Source organism: Egretta garzetta, unplaced genomic scaffold (assembly GCF_000687185.1).
Source record: "Egretta garzetta isolate BGI_Z169 unplaced genomic scaffold, ASM68718v1 scaffold89, whole genome shotgun sequence".
Classification (NCBI taxonomy): domain Eukaryota; kingdom Metazoa; phylum Chordata; class Aves; order Pelecaniformes; family Ardeidae; genus Egretta; species Egretta garzetta.
In genome coordinates this window covers 3303231-3325504 of record NW_009269997.1, presented here as the reverse complement: position 1 = coordinate 3325504, position 22274 = coordinate 3303231, and the positions used below count along the sequence as shown (strand labels likewise).

The 22274-nt window shown below is 41.0% G+C and overlaps 1 protein-coding gene across 1 annotated transcript in view; it reads right to left on the bottom strand.

Moving 5' to 3' along the window:
* Positions 1 to 22274, bottom strand: part of ARHGAP24 (Rho GTPase activating protein 24) — a 221368-nt gene that overhangs the window by 35657 nt on the left and 163437 nt on the right. Inside the window, exon 4 of the mRNA XM_009647479.2 lies at positions 271 to 393. Coding sequence (XP_009645774.1) covers positions 271 to 393 — 123 coding nt within the window. The remainder of the gene's footprint in view (positions 1 to 270; positions 394 to 22274) is intronic.

Genomic DNA, 22274 nt, shown 5'->3' with positions numbered 1-22274 from the left:
AAGAAAATTTCCCCTCACCTTGATAATGCACTATCATGTGCTATCCTCATCAAGGGAAGCAGTTCCAGACAGTTTAAAGCCTTTTAGCTGAGCCCTCTGTATGGGAACATGCACAGTATCTGCATTACAAGTGAAAACACGGTTTACTCCTCTTTTTTTGAAAGATCTAGACCATTCTCCTCCTCTTCACTTCAAAATTCTGGCTGTGACTAAGACACGGCAGAAGTCTTTGTGCATCTGGGAGCCTTGCATGTTCCCTTACTGACTCACCTCCTCCAAATGGTGCCCATATAACCCTGCGAATGGATTTCACCCAATCCTCCATGTCATTCTGCGTGCTCGCCATAAGAAGGTACGTCTCATGATTAGCTGTCATCCGCTCTCGGTCTCCTCCTGCAAGAGAAGATAATTGCACTTAGAAATCCTTTTGCTTTCCTGCCCAGCCGAGTTCCTGGCAGACTGACTGCTGAAAGCAGCAATAGCGGCTCCACAGCAGGCAGACATGGATACTATGCAGTGGAGTGTTTATCGTCAGACAGCCTGAAAAGAAGGCCCTGTAAGTATATTCCCTATCAGACAGTGAGAAGCTGTCATGCTTCCAAAAGGAAATGAGAGGATAAATGTCATCAGTAAACAAAAACAGCCCCATGCCGTTCCAAGAACCACGAGGGCCTGCACTAATCTGTAACTTGATATATGCACTGGAAATTCTGCAGCAGTTATTGTACCATGGCAGAGAGAATAATCACAGAGAGAGATAAGTGTGCTTTGAACAAGTGGGGATGACTCAATCTTTATTTTCAGGAACACAATGTGCCACATTGACAGCAATGACATTTGATACACCTAAGTGTTGCTGTGAACCTCTAAGGAGAAGGCAGCTGATGCTAGCAGCTGACATGGTACAACCCACTGCCTTGGATGGGTCTGATGAGGATTAGATTAAGAGGGAACACGCTGCCTTATTATCCTTTATTTAAAGGATGGGACGACACTAAGAAAGTCAAAACCAGAACCTGGCTTGCCACAGCTCCAGGTTTTCACACCTGCAGTACTGCTTCACCTCCATCCTAATGGGTTCTACGTTAGTGCAAGCGCACATGGAGATTCAAACCACCTTTCCAGCACTGCAGAAGCAGCAAACCCTTCCAGAAAGACAGCACCAAACATTTTGAAGCCCTTTCACTGAGCCAAAAGCAATGCACCTACAAATCCCGTGAGTTCTGTGTCCACCTCTTTCCAGCTTCTTCCATCTATATTTTTCATTCTAGTCATACCTAAAGTAAATAGCTCTGTTCATTACGGCAAGAACACTGCTCCTGGGAGGTCTTCTGAAGAGTGCCATGCTCATTGGAACAGCTAGGTTTCTGAAGAGAAATTTCTTAAGGGTTAGAAAATCCAACCATGAATTCCTAGCACAATCGTTCTGAATGAACCTACTCATATAGTCCACACCTTAGAGAATTAGGACACACAACTGTAAAAGGGACTTAATTGAAAGTTGGCAAACACAAAAGCCAGATTTTCCCAGACACGGGCAGATTCTACTAAAGACTTATTGTTAAGGTTTACATCATTATTCAAAACTTAGATTTGAAGTTGGAGGTACAGAGAGACTCTGGCTTTCTACAGTCAAAACATAGCCATCCATATACCATTATGTTCCCAAAAAAGGCGTCCAAAGAAGTAATGCAACAACCTGAAGTACAATACATTTTAGACTATACCACAGCTTAAAAGTCTGAAGACCTTGACTGTTTTTCTAAGACATAGTTAAAAGGTAGGGATGAACCTATTTTAAGCGCCAACACTAGAGAAATACTTTTTCTGGAATCTTTTCAGTGACTAGTGTAAGAACTGGTACAAAACATGGATACTACTTCTATGCTATGTTCCATCATTTTTGCCTTTCAAGAAGCAGAGGATGAGGGTATGGGGAGTGGGAAGCGTAATGGCAGCACTCCACATCACCCCTGCCCAGCAGAAAGCACATAGTCAGGCCCTAGAAAGTTACTCCCCATCTCTACCTTTTACATAGCCATCTTGATCAGCACAAGGACAGATCTCTCTCCCTTAAGCACAAAGAGTAGATGTGATACTGCCTACATTTCAGATATCACCTATAGTCCTCATCCTTAAAAGACCCAAAAATAAAGATACAAAGAGAAAGCCTCAATATATTGTCATAGCTATTAAATATAATAGTAATAAATATAGTATAGAGGAAAAGCATGCAACACAGTTGTGCCCTTTTTGTGGCTGATAAAAACTGAAAAAGAATTACTTATACTACCATATTGTACTGGAGCTTTTTTTTTTTTTTTTTTTAATGGAACAGAAGCCTGTAAGGTGCCATACAAAAAGAACAAAAAGATGCATTCACACAAAATACACAACAGATCCAGGAACAGAAAAAAAAAAAAAAAAAAGTGGTGACCTGATTTTCTTATTAAAGAGAAAACAAAAAAGATGACAGCCATACCCAAGTGATGGTCCTCCTCTCAGGTGTCTGTCAGATTGCTCCATATTCTTTTAACAGCCTGCGTATTTAAATTCAGCAGATTATGTGAGATTTACTCAGTTAATCATGTTACGACAAATTGGAGGGTGTTCTTCAGATAAACTGGATTAATCCCAGAAGTGTAGATAGTTCATTTATAGTGTGGATTCAGGAGCAGTACTCTGGACAGCTAATTCAGGTAAACACCCACTCAGCTAATACAGAACCCTGTTTAATTTTGCAGAGAAGGAAAGCATAATGTTTGGTTATGTTATCTTTTCATATGAGAAAACGAAGCTTTCCTAACAAAAGGAGGTTCACCATTTTATAGCAATTCTGGATCTGTCTACTTTGTAACTCAACTCCTTTCTTTCACACCACAATATCAGATCTTGCAGGGTTCTTCTACATGTGCATTAATTCAGTTATTCAAGAACTGAAGCCTCACTAAAAGCCTTTGGGGATACAATAGCACATGTTGGATTTGTGTTTTACTGCAAAAGTTAATTTTTAGTGGGACTATATTTGAAATACAAAATTAACAAGAACGGAGGACAGACAAGAAGAAATCACGATGATTCAGGAAAGAGCCATCTCAGATAAGTAATATCAGATAAGCAGAAACAGAATTAGAATGACCTTTCTCAATCTTCAGTAGGCCCACAGGACACTTCTGAAAGACGCTGTTTAGAATCTCCACTTCACTTTTTTTTCCCCCCTTATATATTATTGTTGTGATTATAGTGAAGCATGGATATATTATGATCTCCAAAAATCAGACATCTATTCGTACCATAGATACTGGCATTAAGTACGTCAACTTGAAAATGGTGCTCAGCATGAAGTCCATTACAGATGTGAATGCATCCTTATTCCTTTCCTGTGGGTGTGCAAATCATAATGTATTTTACCTGTGTTACTATATAGCTCCAGATTATGACTTCTCAAATTTCCTTTCCCACATTTTCAGTCCAAGTATGAGAAATGCCTAATCCTGTGTGTTGCGGCCTGCATGTGAATAGCCAACTCAAGGGGCTGGAATATGAACGCAGATGCTTTTTTTTTCTCCCCCCATCTTTTCCCCTTGTTACTTTGCAGGTGTCACAGGACCTGGCAGGAGCAGAACCCAGTCTACCTGAACGAAGAAGTTGACCCTGGCACATTCAAGATGAAAAGCTGCTGTTTACACAACTGATGTGTATAGCCTGTTTCTTCCAGCCTCTGGTAACGGCCAAAAGTAATTCAGGTCTATACTGTTTCTCAAAACTACAACGTGATATCACGTAGTTTTATTTTCTTGGCAGTATTAGAAATGAATTCTTATTTACTGAAGAAATCAGTCTATAACACCCATTTGGAGTGGAAACAGTGAAACAGCACAATGCCGTGATGAATCTTCCCCTCTGAACAGGTCAGATTTTTCCTCCTGGCCCCATTGGCACTTGCAATGACTTGCAGGTTCCCAAGTGCTCCTTCCTGCCTTCTCTGGGAGCTCAGTAACCCAGAAATGCAGACTGCTGCTGTGCCTCCTGACCAGGACGGCCCCGACCGGTCGGACCTGTGCCAGCTGCCGCTTTGTGCACCACACCAGCCCCGCTTCCACACCAGCAAGGTGAGGTGTTTTAAGAACTCTTGCCAGGAATTGGAAAAAAACCAATTAAAATAGAGAGGCTAGTTCCTTCAGGGATCTACTCCGCAGGGGAGAAGAAAGGGAACAGCCTGCACTTGCTCATGCAGCACCACACCACGCACTTGGAAACGTGTGAAGAGGCAGTGACTGACGTTGAGGGTGATAGTTTCCTGAAATGCCAAGCTCAACAGCTCCCCAATTTTTATCACCCATCAATTAAATGTGAACACATGGACATTTTGCATTCAGCTGCAGGGGGGGAAGAAGTGCAAGGTGTTTTTTCTTTGTAGTCTTCTCCTGTCTAACTCAATTAACTCTCTGTACCCAGGCTGAACACTGAATTAAATATTTGCTTGTCCTTTTAAAAGCATCTTGGATTTCTTGCAAACAGTAGTTCCAGTATTCTTGAGAATGGAATGCCAAGCAATTAAATTCATACCAACTGTTTAAGAGAGAATTTTCTCCCAGGAGAAACATCAAAAACTAGATTTAATCTGATTATACTGAGCTAAGAATGTCATGGCCAACCTTAAAAGAATATTCACATTCCAACAAAAAAAATTTGGGGGCCAATTTCAAAGTGAAACAGTTCCCTTCTCCCCCTGTGCATTTCCCTTAGCTGCAGTTTCTGAAACCCTTGCTCTCAGCTTGGGAACTGAAAGATGGTGAAAGGCAAACTGGCATTAAAACAGAAGCACCAGCTTTTCTTTACAAACATCCTCCTGCTTGGATGCCTCACATTTGTTTTCTAAATTTCTGATTTCTCAGGAAAATGCTAAATAGTAAACTTTTAGCCTTCTACTGTGAATACACTAAATGTAACTCCATATGGTATTCAAATAGGAACTCCTGGCTACTCATCACCTCACAAAAATATCGAGCCATATACTTATAAAAAGATTTAGGAGCTGATATTCAGACATTAATTTCTGAAAATCTTGCCTGAGGAGTCCTTTTCTTTCTACTGCACCCCGTTCTCACTTTATTTTCTCAATTTTTTTAGCTTGTCTTACAAATAGTTCTCACTGGTATATGGTCCAGAATTCTCTCCAAGCTACGGCTGTCCATCACCACAGTTCTGCATATTTGCACTGAACAACGCCTTCCTTTTCTCCCACACCCAAAGCCTTTAAGGTAGAAGAGCTCCTCTTTGTACAAGTGATATTCTGTACTAATTGTTTGCAACTCAGAAACATAAGCATCTGTGCTTTGCATAAGTCTTCCAAGTGTAGCCCGATGTTAAAGTAAGTGCCATCCCTGTGTGCAATGAAGCCAGCATGCTCTTCTCCATTCAGATGTATGATAAGACTATGCAATTTACAGCTCATGATCAGGACTCCAATTAGTATTTATTCACAAGCAAAACACCAATAATTATGATAGAATTCATGACTCTTCCATGACACCTTGAGTTCTTAAATTTTCCCCTGTGCTGCAAATGAACTGCACATTAAGTGACATTTAACCTATTTCTCTGGAAAAAAACCCGCGTTTCCTTCAACTTTCATTTTACAGCATTTGTTTTCAGACTTTTTAATCCTAAACTGAAATCATCTCTGCAAGTTGTAGAGGATACTAGAATATCAGAGACCAAGACAAACTACCTTACTCCCCTTTTTCCTAATGAAACTCCTTGTTTAAGAACAAAACAGAAATTATGATTGCTCAACCTTGACACTAATTCAACACTAACCACTGCTGCTTTAAAAACAGGATGAGCTCCCAAAAGACAGTTCAAATCCATACATGTTTGTCTCCCCTACACTGACACTGGCAACTACAGGATCCATCTACCATCAAGTGCATAGATGTTAAAACTTATAAACATGCCCGACTTTAATGGAACTTAAGAACTCTTCTGCTGGATACCGCCTGTGCTCATGAACCCTGCACATCCTGAGTATGATGAAAACCATACGTAGGTGTCTTTCAAGGATGATTCAGGTTCCTGCACTGAGGTGATATGGGACAATTTGCCCTTCAAACTGCCCTCAAACTGCTAGACCAGTTTGAGCACTAAAATGTTTTATGTTCGTTCCAACTGGGCCATTGGAAAAACCTAACTGCAAAAAGCTTGGTCAGGACACAGATTGGAATTTGCAAAGCAAAGTGAAGGAGCTAAGCTCAGTGATGCAATTGTATTTTAATGAGATTTTAATGTCTTACCAGCTCTGGGATTCGTTGAGAAACCTTTCTTCATAGCAAGCGAGAGTCTGTGTTGAAGGCTTAGCAACTGCTGCATCTCTCATGACCAATTTAAAGAATAGGAAAAGACACAGCTACTTGAAAATTGCAACATTTTTGAACTCTGCATATGGCTTGCTAAGCAGCCAAGCATATGTTCCTACAGATGTGTTTGTGGAGAGGAAGCAGGGACAATGAATTTCTGCATATCAGCTAAGGACTTATTTCTGCCGATGCAGGTAAAACACAGAGCTTGCAGACAAGAGATGAGGGGTGGTTTTGGTTTCTCTGTTGCTTTGTTTGTTTATAATTCTTAAAAGCTTCTTTATACCACACATGCCTGGTATTGCTCCTGCTCTTCCTGACTGTGTAAACTTTACCAAGAATTTACAGCACTTTCTTAGTTCAACTAGGATGAAAAAAGGAGTACATAGCCCAAGTTCAAGTCACTGCCACCTTTGACCACAAAATTTAGGTAGCCTGGAGAACCAAGTTCTTAATGATCATGCAAAAACTTATGTCAAAAAGAACCACCCACACTGTATGAATATCAGAGACAAATAATCTCTATTTACAGGAGCTTCAGCATTACTTCTGAAGTGACTGTGAAAGAATATATGCTTCTCATGCATTAAAGCTAAAGCCTTGATGACAGGTAATAGACTGGGTTGAGGAAGATACACAAATTACAGTTTCAATTCTTTTACCCAGGACTGCCCTGTTATATCCTCTGTTCTTGTTTGGCTCAGTGCTGCTCTGTCTTCTGAAAGTTGACAGAGATGGCTGCAAGATGCATTTGTATCATCTATGTTTTTTAAATTACTAATACCACCACCACTGAGAAACTCAGCTTTGAAATAGAGTTATCAAACTCACCGTTGTTTTACTACCAAACCATATCAGGTGCACTAATTAATTTCTCTCTTCACAAAGAACTAACACATTTACCTAAAGAGGGGAATTAAGTAAGTGTAAACAAGTCAATAATGAAGATACTGCTTTTTAAATACTTCAGTACAAGTATAATTTTCTGCTGCTAGTATCCAAGCTGATCTTTTGCATTCCTAATCTTGAACAGCAGTTTTCTGCACTAAGGATGTATTAGATTTTTGGGCATTATGGCTTTTCAACATAAAGGCTGCAGCTTAATTTAAATGCTAAATGGCAAAATACTTTGCTCACACATTCCCTGGTGGGCATTGTGCTCTATCATAATTTCCCCATTTGCAGAATGCCTAGAAGACAGCAGGGCTTTTTCAATAGAAAGAGTTCTTTTCATGGAGCTCTGAACCAGCTGCTGTTGGGCACCTGAGATCAGGGCCAGGAAATGTATTCATCATGTGTAACATGATGGCTACTCTGTACAGGTAACTTGCTTCTGTGCTGCAGGGCTACAGCTGCAGCACATCTGTCTATAAGAGTAAGTTTAGTGCCTTGCACAATGAAAGCATAAAATCAGTGCCATGTTTAAGCATTGTGTGTACTGCATGGCTACCAAGACTTTCTCCTAACAAAATAATTATTGCTTAAATATGTGAGCAAAAAAATATGTTTGCTCATCAGCAGTTATAATTGTGTTAGAAAGATGTCATTAATGAGGAAAAGAGATGTGAATTCAAATCATCCCTCATACAACATAAAAGCTCTGATTTTTTCAGAGCGCTTAATCTTTTCAGGCATGTCTCATTCTTCCTCTCCCCTACCTTTGCTGCCATTCCTTAATTCCTAGTTTGAACTTCCGCTACGCTTCAAACAGATTTCACAGTTATCCAGCTCATCCTCGGACACAGATCCCAAGCGGTACCTGTTGCATAGGGTCTGTTCCTCCTACCCTTCCCAGTCACCAAGATGCTGGTGCCAGCAGAGTTAACATTTGTATCTTGCTGTTCCTCAGAGCCATTCCCAGTTGAAAAAAATCTCTTCTCTCTTCTTGACCAAGGCCCACTGCCAGAACGTTTTGTTTACAGGTTGCATTAAATAAAGGCCACCAAGCTGTGTGGACCCCATCCACAGCTCTACACTTCTCCAGCCGCTGAGCAGCAGCAGACATTGCTGCCCTCCCAGTTAATCAGTACCACGCGGCATTCAGAGGCATACTGCTTTTGCACTGCTGTTTATAGTTTTCAGCTTTCCAGAATTTTTCAGTGTTGTCAGCATCACTGTGGCATAAAATGTGGTCTGAACTGTCATGTTTGTTGTTCTATTGTTGTGACTTTCAGCTGTTTTCAGAGTTGCTGGTATTTTCTGCATTCATTAATGATTCCACTTTCTTATTTATGTTGAAGTTACGTGAAACCACACAACAGCAAAAAAAAAAAAAAAAAAAAAAAAAATTTCTACATTTTTTCCCAGCCATACTAACTGAGATGAAATCACATTCTTCTGCCTGGATAGTGAAGACTGGCAATGAACTCTCAGAGCAGATGGATCAGGGAAAAAAAAGGTCAGATTTGCAGTATGCAAGTTATACCTTTATAGAAAAGAAATTGCTTCAGTGCAGTTGACTGCAAATATCCTAAACACACACTCTGGCACTAACATGAAACTTAGCAAACATTCTGACAAAGCATGCATTATAATTTTACCTGGTCTTGACAAACTATTACACTTAGTGCAGAGAAGCATAGAAATAATTTGGTGGATCCAGAAAAGACACATTCAGTATCACTTCTCAAGAAGGCTTCTCACTCCTTGTCTTTTGAATGGAATCTCTAACAGGCTTTTTCTGGTAGGAAGATGTGGGAAATATAAATTAAAAAAATAGAGATTGCCAGTAAGATATCCACTCCTCTATGTCCTGCATTACTGCTAGGATTTGAGACAGATACAGTATTGATCCAGTCATAGCAAAATCACTGCAGGCCATACTCATTAATGCACATGTACAGTGCCATCACAGTGCCCTATTTTCAAAACTTCAATCATAAAGAGCTTTCCTCTGAAATTATGAGTTCAAGAAAGTAAAAATAAAGCAGAGAGGCTTGCCATGGACTATTAAAAACACACTGTGGCTTTTTTGGTTAAACCTTGTACACGCAGAAGATATAAAATCAAATAAGCAAATTGCCAAGGCCCTTTTTTTTTTTTTTTTTTTTTTTTTTGGACAAAGAAAGTAGATTAAGTCCATCTTTGTGAGTTTTCTTCCCCCATTCTTTTGACATTGGTCAATAGTTTCCTGGGGACAGAGACAAGTGAGATTTGCTCTCTGAACTACAGCTTGGATCCTTACAGATAGCAGAACTCACTTGTAAAATTCAAGAAAAAACAACACAGAGAGAACATGTTTTTTTCAATGACTTGTGATGCTCAAAAGCTTTACTGCTTTATTTCTACTACCTTCACATCAGGCTATGTCATTTCTAGATCTGAATTGCAATAACCGAGAGAGGGGTGGATCGCTGCAGCCAGGTCTGAGCTCTGTGGCACAGCATTTTACCCAGCCACACCCAGGGTTGTCTTTGATGCTATGCCTATAGCATAGGTGGTTTTAAAGAGGAATGCAAAAGATCTCCAGGCAAACAGACATTAATCAATCAGGTGTCAAATGCCCTCAGTTCCACCAAGAAGACCAACAGTCTTTAATAAGAAGGCTTCACTATGCAATTGAAACCTTTTTCAAATACTGTTATGTGTATGCATTAGAAATGGGGAAGGACAGAACTACTGAAATAGTTCCATATTTAACTAACTCATCTGCCCACTTGTTGCCATCTGATTGTTGGAATATTGCTGCAGTGTCTACAGACAATTTCTCAAATTTAACAGTTCTCACCCCCTGAAATTACTATTTTACTTGCTCCTTCAAATAACAGTTAAAATCTGTGGAAAAATATGGCTTCTCATATGACTTGCCAAGAGAGAATCAATATATTTATGTAGTTGGGAAAGAGCGTGAGGGTCACATAATGTCAAACATTAGTGATGGTGCAAGACTTAGTGGATGACTTCACTGTTACCTGTTGTAACTGATTTATTCTAAGAGAAAAGCATAAATACAAATTACTATAGCAAACATCTTTTCTCTGTCCTACATGACACACCTTAAAGATAAATTCTGCACTCCTGTCATTTGACAATGCAAACTTTCTTTGAAGTGTCTTGAGTTGGACACCCAAAATGACCATCATGTTATTTGAAATTTGGCTGATCTCCAAGTTTATTTTAGAGAAAGTCTCTGCATACATACATACATCTTTACTTCTAAGAAGAGAGGGGGAAGAGCCCCATGCATTTGCTGGTCTAGACATAGTCAACAACGTAGAAAGATGCTTTAGAAGAAGTTGAGTGCAAAGACTCTGTTTTAGCAAATAGCAAGATCCTGAAGATGTTGCTGCTGGAGAGATGGCTGCCCTGTGCTACCAAATGTTTTCTCTGCTTTTCAGCTTCACATCATGAATTGCACTGAAGTGCAAAGACTTGAAATGGATTATTTTGAAAGGTCAGTTCCACAGCACATATTTGTATGGCATTTCACCTAGCAGGAAATTAAAACTTCTGGTAATTTTAAGTAAGGAAGGATCAATACCTGAACAGAAATCCTCAAGCATAAATTCACCCCAGGGACTGGGAGGACTTACCTATACACACTGACATATGAACTTTAGGCTACAAAGCCAGCAGGCCAAGATGTCAGACCTAGGTTGTCCTCAGAGTCTAACAAGAACAACATTCAAAGCACATACTCACTTCAGCTCTCAGCATCCTGATCCTCCTTCAGCAGGTACAAATCGAGCTGCTCTTTTATTGGTCTAAACATGCTCTTGTGTGCACAACACAAGGAGGGGAATTAACTCAGTACAAAACCAAAGTTCAACAGCTAAATTCTTGTGATATTTCTTTAGAAAGAGACCAGCCAAAAAAGAAGAGCTTTGATCAGGAGGTAACCACCTGGTATCCTGGGACAGTGAGTTGTGGCTAACCCATGACCTGAGCCAGTCTTTGAAATTCTGTCTCATACAGTAGCCTATGGCCATTGCTGCATACAGAGAAGCAGACAGTGCTATTGCTTATTAATTCTCAGGTAACAAAACTGATCTGCCAAACACAGAAAATGTTCTATTTCTTCTAATTTTACAGACAATTATTTTGTAAACAGAAGAGGTTTCCAACAGCTTCCATGAAGGGCAGTTTCCCTTCTCCATCAGGAACTAACCACACTCTCCCAACTTCTGGACACGGTGCTTTCCAGTCTGCACTGAATTATACGCAAACAGAGAAATACTTCATTTCTGCAGAGAGCAACCACTTACTTCAGCTCATATCCGAATTCAAGTTTGATCACAGATAAAAAATCATAGATCTTTGTGGCATAGACACAAAACCAAAAGGATGCAAATATATACTGAGCAAGTATGTATTATGTATACACATCATTTCATCATAACATCACTTGTTTAATAATGCAAAATCATGTTTTAGCAGTTTAGAAAATAAATCAATAATAAGTTAGTCAATAAAACATGGGCTAACTGACTTGTGCGGAAGACAATTACCTAATACAGATTAGTTTCAGCACAAGATGATCTTACTTATACAAAGTAGCAGGAGATTTTAGTCATCAGTTCAGGACATTTGTTCCACAGCTCATCTGAAATCAACCATCTCCAGAACACTGTGCCTCTTAGCACCGTTTTGGGATATCAGTTCAATATTAACTCAGACAGAAGCGTGCCACTTAATGAATTATCAGCTCAACTCTACAGTCCTTTAAATGTCTCTGGAATTTCTAATTCAAGTGCAGCTTTCCTCAAAAAAGAGCCATCAAACACCAGTTATCTGCAGAGCACAAACAGTGCTTAGTGTTCTGTACATCTTTACACCTTGTAACAGAGCCGATCAAGCTAAGAATGACCAGAGCCTGTAGACCACTGGATGTCCTTTTTCAGACAAAGATCACTTGGGCCTCGTTTCTGGCAGTGTAAACTAACAGAAAGTACTTGCAAGGAGAAACCCAGTCTATTCTGAAGCATAGCTTTTTAAAGGACATTACATGGGGTGAAATACCAATGTGGTTCAAGATATAGAAAAAATATAAAATGGATAATATACATTCATTTTCACACATAGATCTTGTGTCTACTTGCCATTTCTTTGAAACATTGGAAAAGGACTAGCGACAAGGTGAGACCCCTGCCAGCCACAGACTTGTCTCTGACAGGTAAAGATGGCTCCTCCTTCCCTCTACACTTACACTCAACTTCTCACACAGAAGAAATCCACAGAAACCCTGACACGCATAACAGACTCAAAAACTGTTTGGCAGCAGCATGCACAACATGGAAACGCTCATCGTGGGTCCAGTCCTTAGGAAAAGAAGTACCAGGAATTCTTCAGTCCCAAGAAATTAAACACACTTGAGGACTGATGCCATGTGTATGAACAAGGAAACAGCAGACATCAGTGCCCTCCCTCAGGCAGACATGGCAAGGGGAATAATATGCATAACTCCAACAGTAGCTGCTTAGCTTAAAGAAAAATTGTTTATTGGTTCTTACATCTTCTCACCTGCAAGTACATTGCTGGCCTAGTCAGAGAGAGCCTATCAAAGACTTTAGGCTTAGTTAGTCATAGGCTTAAGTGGTTTCAAGGCCATTGCAAACCATTGGAGCATCAACTTCTCGTATCCATGGTTTTGCACCCAGATCCTCATTCCATCTGAGAACAGCTCATAGATGTGCTCCTATGATACACTTTAAGAAAGCAGTCGGATAGTTAAATCTGAGCTAGTCACCGTACACTCTTTTTATGGCAACAAATAACAATTGCCAGAGGGTGATTCATCTGAGCTATCTTTGGAACCTCTTCTAGGATAAGATGAATCATGCTGTGGAGATATCGCTTTGCTACTGAGCCGCTCCTGCAGGCCCACTTGCATTGGCTTTCTGTGCAAGTTCATGGATGTGCATGCATGTGTGTGTGCATGCATGCTCTAAGGGTCCATTTCTACATGTGGATGTTAGCACCTTGTTCTCTGAGCTGTTCTAGACTGCATACCAACTTTTAGACATGCACAGGTATATGACTGTGAGGACTCAAAGAAGTATTAGCATTCCTTAAGTTGCTGGTGGTTGAAAACATATCGCTGAAGTATCTAAAACCGACTTACATATTAAGAAATACCAGTAAACATATGAAGTAAATAATCTGTAATTAAGCAGAAAAAAGTTATTCAAGACACTTGCTTTTCCTACTAGGAAAGAAAGAAAAACTTTACGTAATAAAAGTCATGACAGTGCATGACAAACATGAAAGGTAACCAGTAGGCATTCCTGATTTTGGCACAAGACTTCTGGCAAATTTCTGTACATCAGTGGAAGGATTCAAACTTTTGACAATGGGGAAGGTGACAAAAATCCATGAATGACAACCTGGACACCAGCAATGTATTAACCAACAAAGCCACGCACCCAGCAGACATTGGCCAATAATGAAGAGACAGCATCTATCCTTCAGGTAACCACTGACCCTCTCGAGAAGCACAAAGCCTGAACCACGAAAAATTTATAAGCTTGGGATAAGCACCTAACGATGACACACAAATATCTGCTACTGACAAAACAGAAAATGGGAATTTAATTGCCAGCAGTTCCTTTGAAAAATGTACTGTTCACAAGCACCACATGCACTGTAAACTAAGGCCTCTATGTAGAAGTCGGTACAACTTTCTGATATCCTCACAGAATAATAGAAGAGCATGCTAATGTTAGTTGGAAGTTAGCCAAAAGGATTTCACTGAAGTTTAACGAGATTCTCTAGCTATGTTGAAAGCTACAAAATTATTGAATAGTAAGTTATGTTATTTTGATGGATTCTTTAAAATCTGTCTTGTGCTTAGACTAAATTTATAAATTGAATAAAAGGGCTACTCATTCACTGACAGGTTACTACTCACTAAGGACATTATTTCCATATGGAGGGTATGGTATATTTTTTTTATTATGTGTGCTGAAGACAGACACAGCAAGCAACTGTCCCTAAATCATGCAGCATATATGGCAGAAGTTATTTTTATAGGAGCAGGAATAAAAATTATATGATAAACATCATTAAGAGATAAATATTTGCCAGTAAGGTGACAATTCATTACCAAGACCTCCTATTCCAAATATAGTGGGAAGTGCAGGATCCCAGATCATGCTGTGCATGGAAGTTGCCAAAACCTGAGTGATTTTCTGGAAAGGTGACTCTGGTATCTTAGAAAGACTCTCTCAGTATCAGTGGCACAGCTTGAACTGGCAAGTATCAGAAAGCTTGAGAGCAAGCTGGCTCCCACGTAATTTCTAGAAATTAAGTTTTCTGGTAGGGACACGAACTCTCTGATGCTAATCCAAGCTGAACTGCTGAGCCCTTCTGAAGCGTGTCAAGGCACTCGCCATGGGAGAGAGGGAGGCTGCCCTCACAAGCAAGGTGTTTTTAAGTGACACCCCCCCATGCTGGGGCACAGATGCGCTCCCAAGAGCTGAGCAGAAATCCCAAGTAAGCCTGACACAGCACTTTGAAATTATTTTTCCAAGAATTTTATGGTATAGCCAGCAGCTGCCATGCAAAGAGAAGTTCCCTATCATAATGAAAACCAAATCACTTCTCCCCTGTGCCACAAAACAGCCTCAGACTTTACTGGGTGCTGTGGCCAATCTATCAGACACAACACAATTAGCCCATTTGAAATCATTTCCTCCCTTGCAGTTTTCTCGCCAATATGAAGCATTCAGTTTAGCATTGTTCTATGCACTCACACAGAGCTAAACTGTAAGTTTGCTCCCTAGCCCAAAGCCAACCACAGTGGGGGTACAGCAGCCTTAGAACAGTCTGTGGGAATGCCTGCAGTTTGGGGGTCCCCCTGCTCCTACATGGAGATCGAGTGCAACCAGTCTCACTGAACCCTTCTCTGAAGGGCTGCTCCGCCAGTGCCAGGAGATGCAGAAGTGCTTTCTTATGTACCAGTGTCTAGTTAGGTTTTCAAAATGAAAAATGAAAGAGAGCACATAAAAATACTTGGAAGACTGTTTAGATGAGACCCAACCATGTGTTGGTTGCACTTGCAGCGCAATTTTCACTTTCTTTCACAGAATTCATCTTCAAAACATCTCTATGGTCAGAGATATAGCATCTTTAAATTATGAATAAAATAACAAAAGCACCTAAAAGGTAAATAATTTGTTGAAAACTTTACAGAAAAAAAATCTTTTGTACAGCTCTGGAAAAGGCAGCATGACCTAATCTCCAGGGCTGTGCTTCCTTTGCTTCCCCTGTCACTTTTCACGCTGTCAAGAAATAAATTGGATACAAACTCACTTTGCATGTTCATGTTTTTAAGCAAATTCCCTGGAACTGTTTTCTCTGTGTTTCTTTCTATGTGTTTTCTACTGTAAAAACATTTATTGGTAACAAGGTGAACAGGAATACAGTTTCCATCACACATTACATTTTGAAGTTGTAAACACAAATATTCCCAAAAGAATTACACAGTAACTCTTCATTCCATAATAAAATCAACTTGCTACAACTTAATTTTTGCAGATCTGTACAACAGATCTTCTTGCCATGGACAGATGGTCAATATCCAGTTAATCTCACCATGTTCCTTAGATATTCATTACATCAGCTGATGCCCAGCATCACAAATTATTCTGTGAGTACACAGCACTGAAGTGGAGAGAATAATGCTCGACTGCCCAGTAGCTGGGGTTTTTTTTGAGCAGAAAAGACTTGTTCAAAATGAATGCCACAAGAAGTGAGCTGCATGACCAAAGGACACCCTGCTAAAAAGACAAGAAGCCACATTACTCTGCAGCTGCTACAGTACCCACAGATGGAGAAAGTAGTGGCCTGGAATGGGAGGAAGCAACTCAAACCAGGCTAAAAACCCCCACCTGGGAAGCAGGGTACATAATACAAGAACCAGGCTGTACTGAGATCTGTGCTGGCTGTGGCCGGGCTGCCAGCCACAACCAAGGGAGCCAAGTCAAATCTCACCTGGGCAAACCTATGTGACACTTCAGGGACAACACTTAACAAGTCATCCTTCATGTGTATATGCTAGTCAGCCTGTGAGAAACGCTGCATTGCCCTGTGGCGGGATGGCGTTCCTGCCCAAGCCAGCTGTGGCAGCGGAGCTTGTTTTCTGCCACAATTTGTCTCTCTTTACAGTCTCTGACTAGACTCACTTTTCATGCAGAATCACTCCAGAGAATTAGGTTTTAGACAGACACTTCTGCAAGAGGAAATGGCCCGTTCGATATTCAGATTCATCAGTTCTATAACTGGTATGCATGGAGTAAATAAACTTTAAACTTTCATTTAAACTTTTTAAACTTCTTCACACAAAAGAACTTGATGATTTCTCTTCTAATGAAGGATTAACTATCAATGCCTTAAAAAGCATTGGACAGAAGTAATCTGCAAGCCTCCCTTCTTAGGAGGCTGAACTACTACAGAAATAGCTTCTGTTCCAGCTGACAGTATGCTGACAGATCAACAAATGGATTAACACAGTCCCAAAGGCCCATGGGTCCAGCCCCGTGCCCCAGTGACCAGGCTGGTCCTTTCCTCCACTAGCCAGTTACTGTAGTAGTTATGCTTTGTATGCCAAATCCCCATGTAAGTTTTCCAATACTCAGGCACAGGAGAGGAGAGGAGAACAACCTCTTGTTTTCCACAGTCACATAGCTCTCTGCTACTGACTTACCCAGCAATCTCAGAGAAGTCCTGCCATTTTCCTGAGCTTCAGATACTGTTAGCAAGATGGAGACAGATGTGCCTTACTCTGCTCACTATTTTGAGATGCAACACTCTGTTTAAATGCTGATAAAATAATTGTATATGAGAAAACATCCCATGGAAGAGAAAATGAAAAGAATGAAAAGGCAGCAGGATCTGAGGGGAGAGTATAGGTTAATTCAAAACGATGGTGGAAATAAAATTATACAATTAGAGTGGTAAATAAATCTAGAGGTAATGAATTACTATATTAAACTAAATGTCACTATGCGTTCTCACCATGTAGGCATAATTCTTCACAAGAATGCCTTAAATAAGTCTGATGAACTCAAACACACCCAGATTGCAATTTAAAAAACTAATAGTGAAGTCTACCATTCAGGAGCGCTAATGAGATTTCTGCAGTTTAATAGCTTTTCTCCCTAAAATAAATCTTGCTTAGCCATGTAACTAAGCTCACAGAGCTCTGCTCTCAAGCTTCTAGGGCAACTTCCATGACTGCACTAAAATACACACTAGGCTCATAGGTCTGGGAGACAGATTTGTCACCACAGAGGCTGGACCACTGAAAGATTAATTCTTTCAGTAACTCCTGCTCAGCAAGACTCAGGTATGATGTCCAACAGCTCTGCTTCAGCGTGCAGTGATAAAACGAAGATATTTATTTACATACGAATGGGTGGATAGGAACAGAACACTGTTTGTGGGATGTAAATCCCAACAGACCCATCTAGGCATCAAAACTCGAGCCTTCCAAAGCAAAGATTCCCAGACATAAGGAAAAGTCTCCTACTGCATGGTGATCTTGAAGCCTAAGTCCTCATGAAAAAAATAACTCTTAGCTAAAATGGGGAACAATATTGCCATGTTTAGAAGAGGGTTTTAGCTACAACACAAAATAATTATTTCTTTGAATCTGAACAACCTATTGGAGAAGATGAATTCTCAAGGGCATCTTTTTTTTCCCCCCATTTATTTTCCACAGACATCAAGTGATGAAGCATGAGAAGGTTCCTTCAGTGATAGGGCTACAAGGCATCCTGACACACAGCTCGGAACTATGGTAAGCTTAGGGCTCTGTCCTGGAACTATCTAAGTCTCTACTCCAGCATAGTTCAGTGGTCTCAGCTTTCATGCTAGCTAGCACATGGCTCTGTCCTGTTCGCAATCCTCTGCTGCAAGCAAAGAGCTGACTCAGTTTACAGCACAGAGTCCTAAGCCTCTGCCAAGAAGGGCTAGATGGTAAGAAAATAAAGCACAGGTGCTCAAACTTGTTTTAATTCACATTTACATACACAGTGATAGAGCGGAATACAAAATATTCATGAAATACCAACTAACTTGCTACAGTTCAGTTTGCAAATAGTTTAAAAAAAGACTGGCCAATTAACACTTCTATAAGAAGCTCAGAAAACAGCTAGGGCTTATCAAACAATGTTAATCTAGTGGCAGATAAACACAATCAAATGCTCATTTCACTTCCCATTTACCTCTTTATTTTGTCCCTACTTTTTCTGTGTGCTTCAGTGTCCCAAGCCATATAACCCTGATCCTTCACTCCTGTTTTTTTATCCATCATCCTGTCTTGTTTTACTTCTCAGGAGTAGGTGCACACCATAGACACTCACAGTGATTATCTGTGAAATCCATTAGTGGACTTTCTGAAATCTGCCTGGGAATATGAACAGTTAGTCTAACAGCTGTTTTCTCATCAAATGCCTCCATTTGTGTATCCACCCGAGATTGCCAGGACTAGGACCCATCCATGCCAGACCAGAAACGATCATGAGCCATTACATTCGTTACATGAGTCATTACATTCAGCAGCTGCTTCCTCTTTGGGAATTTCCTTGGACTACATGTTTGCTCGAGCAAGAAAGTCTTTCTCACCCTTGTGAAGGGGGAACGTGCAAAAATAAAGAGGAAGGAAAAGCTACACCTATATGACAAAGCCGAGCGACAAAGGAAGGTTTTTCAGGAGTTGTCAGAGAGAGATGTAGGAACAAACCTTCCGGGGAGAGGCAAAGCGGTGCCTGCAGAGCAGGCAGTCTGACAGCAGAGCATCTCACCTCTGCCAGTGGTGGAGGCGGCTCTCCCTGAGCGGCCTTGTCCACCTTGCTGTCCCGGGCTCTGATGTGCAGAGAGTCTGTCCCTGAAGGACAGACCAAACAAAACCCAATACGTTTAGGCATGCTACCAATTTCAGATGATTTCTAATCTCCTGAGCTTTATTCCTAAGGAAACACATCTGTGTGCTTAGTAACGCCACACAAGGGCCTAGCCGCTTTCCCCCATGCACCCAAATGGGATTAATGCTCCTAACCTCATGGATCTGAAGAAGTAACCCATAATTTGCAAGGCTATCACTCGTGGAGAGAGCCCACAAAGGCTGTGTTTGTGTTCAGATAGGAACTTAAGAGTGACTTCTGGGGACAGGATAATGGGTGCAAGTTTCAGCTCCAAGGAGGAGTTACTGGACAAGAACACACTTACCCCGGAAAAGTCAAGAGAGGGAAGGGTGACAACAGTGCCTGGGCTCTTTCCTTTTAGGCTCCAGACATCTAAAGCACCTGAGATTCTCCATCCAGCAAACCTGGCCCTCAGGTTGACTTTGAATCGACACTCCACAGACATATTTGTGCTCATGTGAACAGCCAACCAACACTGAACAACTGGCTTTGCTCCATTACTTGCTTTAACTCAGGTACCCCATAAACCCAACCATTTGCAATATTCACGTTTAACTTTGCTATTGTACTATTTTTCCCAGGCTAAACAAGCACCTTGAAATCTAACTGCAGCACATGTGGAGTAGCTTCAGTCATCCTCCCATCCACATGATGAAAAAACATGTCTTGCACAAGGACCAACAGACCCACACAGCCCAGTCACGCTGCACCAGGAGAGCAGCACTGCAACTGGAGAAGAGCATCTCCTCCCAGCAACCCCCTCCTCACAGCAGCACAGACCACCTCCCTTACAGCTCCATAAAACAGACCAGCACAGAAGAGATCTGCTCATCAGTTAACTGCCACCCTAACTGTGAAAGGTATAATGCTACCACCTACATACCAGCACCCTGCCACTGCCCATCCCAAAGTACTACGGTCAAGTTAGCCTCATCCAACTCCATTTAATAAGCAAATCATGGCCCCTTGCACCAGTTTCAGTTTATGAGTGGTCTTAAGACGTAGTGCCATACAGAGCTCATTACAGTAATCCCCTCCTGAAGTAATAGCGTGTTGGATGAATTTGGTAAATAGTGCAATAGAAAATGGTTATATTCTAATGAACTGCAGATGGAAAGCAAACAGTGGATATAATACTAATCTAACACACCCTATTCCAGCTGCTCTTTTCTTTACATTTTGGTCAATGTCAACTCCAGTCCCTTAATCCAGGGGTCCCACTGCTTCATTACCCCACCACCCCTCCTAACCCATCTTGCATGGGCCACAGGTACAAAAATAGGTATCCAAAGGCCAGGCTTGTATATGTAATGCATTAAAACTTCCATTTCACTGTCTGCTGGTGTGAGACAGCTGCAACACTGACATGTTTGACAAATGCATCTATTTTCTTCTGCTAAGCTTTGAAATAAGGCTTCAAGCCTATTGAAGCAGCTGCAAGCTGCCTCAGTAAGACCTACAAACAAGAGTTTGTTTGCAAAACAAACTAAATTTCTCTGGGACACTACCAAACAAAACAGAACCTCCCAGGCAGCATGTCCATTTAAGGTTGGACTAGATGATCCTTGAGGTCCCTTCCAGCCTAGGATTCTATGATTCTGCCTCAGATATGGTAACAGAACCACTCGAGTTTCTCTACCAGTATTTAAGCACACAACTGCAGAAAAACCAGAGCCGGGCACTGAGCCTGTTGTGTCAGAGGCTGGTGACTGTTAAACTTCCCTCAGAGACGGCTGTAGGAAGGTGCCAGGCTTGCGTGTTCAGCAGATGGTAATTCTCAGCTGACTTTCATGCAGGTGGGCTCTCTAAAGGCACTGAAAAGGAAGTTCTCACACATTTCTGCAGAGCACTCTATGCCTATAGCTCAGGTCATAAACAACCTTCCAGCCAGCTCTAAAGCTTTTTGCTTTGATATCCATAGCTTCTTGCAGAACACATGTTTCTTCGCAGACCACCTCTCTGTCTCCCCTCCCTGCAAGGGGCGAAGGAAAGCTTACAATCAAAAGAAGACAGACAAGGGTATCTGCAGCCTAGCAAATCTGTTTGAAGCCATGCAAACAACAGCTCTGACCTTGGAAACAGTCAAAACAAAATCACATCTTATCTCATTCCCAGCACGGGTATCTGATTAGCCAGAAGGACACTTAACATGTTGAGACAGAAGTACACTCACTACACACAGGAAAATCTTGCCTGCATACAAAAAAGCAACCCAACATTAAATTTAGAACTGTTACTTTATGAAAGGAGGTGGCTGGGTCCTGAAAGTCAGCTCCCTGGATGCCACCCTATCTCTAGGGATTAGGGCGCCATTCCAGCTTTAGAATTCAGTGTCTTTGTGTACAAATTATTTTTAAAGGTACTGTTAGCCTTGAAAACATAATTATTCCTTGGACAAGGATGAGGAAGGATGAAATGGTTGAAGGTATTCCTCAAGGGTGACAAGGTTTCTGGTGTGCACAGGAACCACACGGGAAGGTAAAGATGGGAGACCGATTCCAGTGCAGGTCTAGCAATATGCAATTCCATTAGAGAAGAGTTAGACTGGTAGACTACACTTGGGATAAACTGCTAATCCTACCGAATATACAGGATTAGGAAAGAAATTGGGAGGTTTGTGTCATTTGCATCACAAAGCATACAGGTCAAATGGCTTCTCTGCAGTGAGAGGGTGAGGTGAAGCAGTTCAGCTAGCTGAGTGAAACTGGGGACTTCATTTTGGGGTTAAGATGCAGGTCTGGGAATTGAAATGTAACTAAAACACCTAAAACATCTTTGCTGGGTATTTTGTTTGCATGTGCTATTTTTTTTTTTTTTAAACAAATGAAATGCTATCCATAAAAGTTATCCCAATGCATACAGTATCAGGTATGCAACAAACTTCCTCTGAAGCCAAACACCCTATGTAAAAAGGAGCGAGTTGAGAGAGACCATGGGATTTGCAGCAGCCAATCATTTTAAAAAAGCAAATCCTCTCTGAACCACACTGAAATTGTTCCCAGGCTGCATTCGGAGAAGGGAGGAAGAACGCATATACTGGCTCAAGTTATGA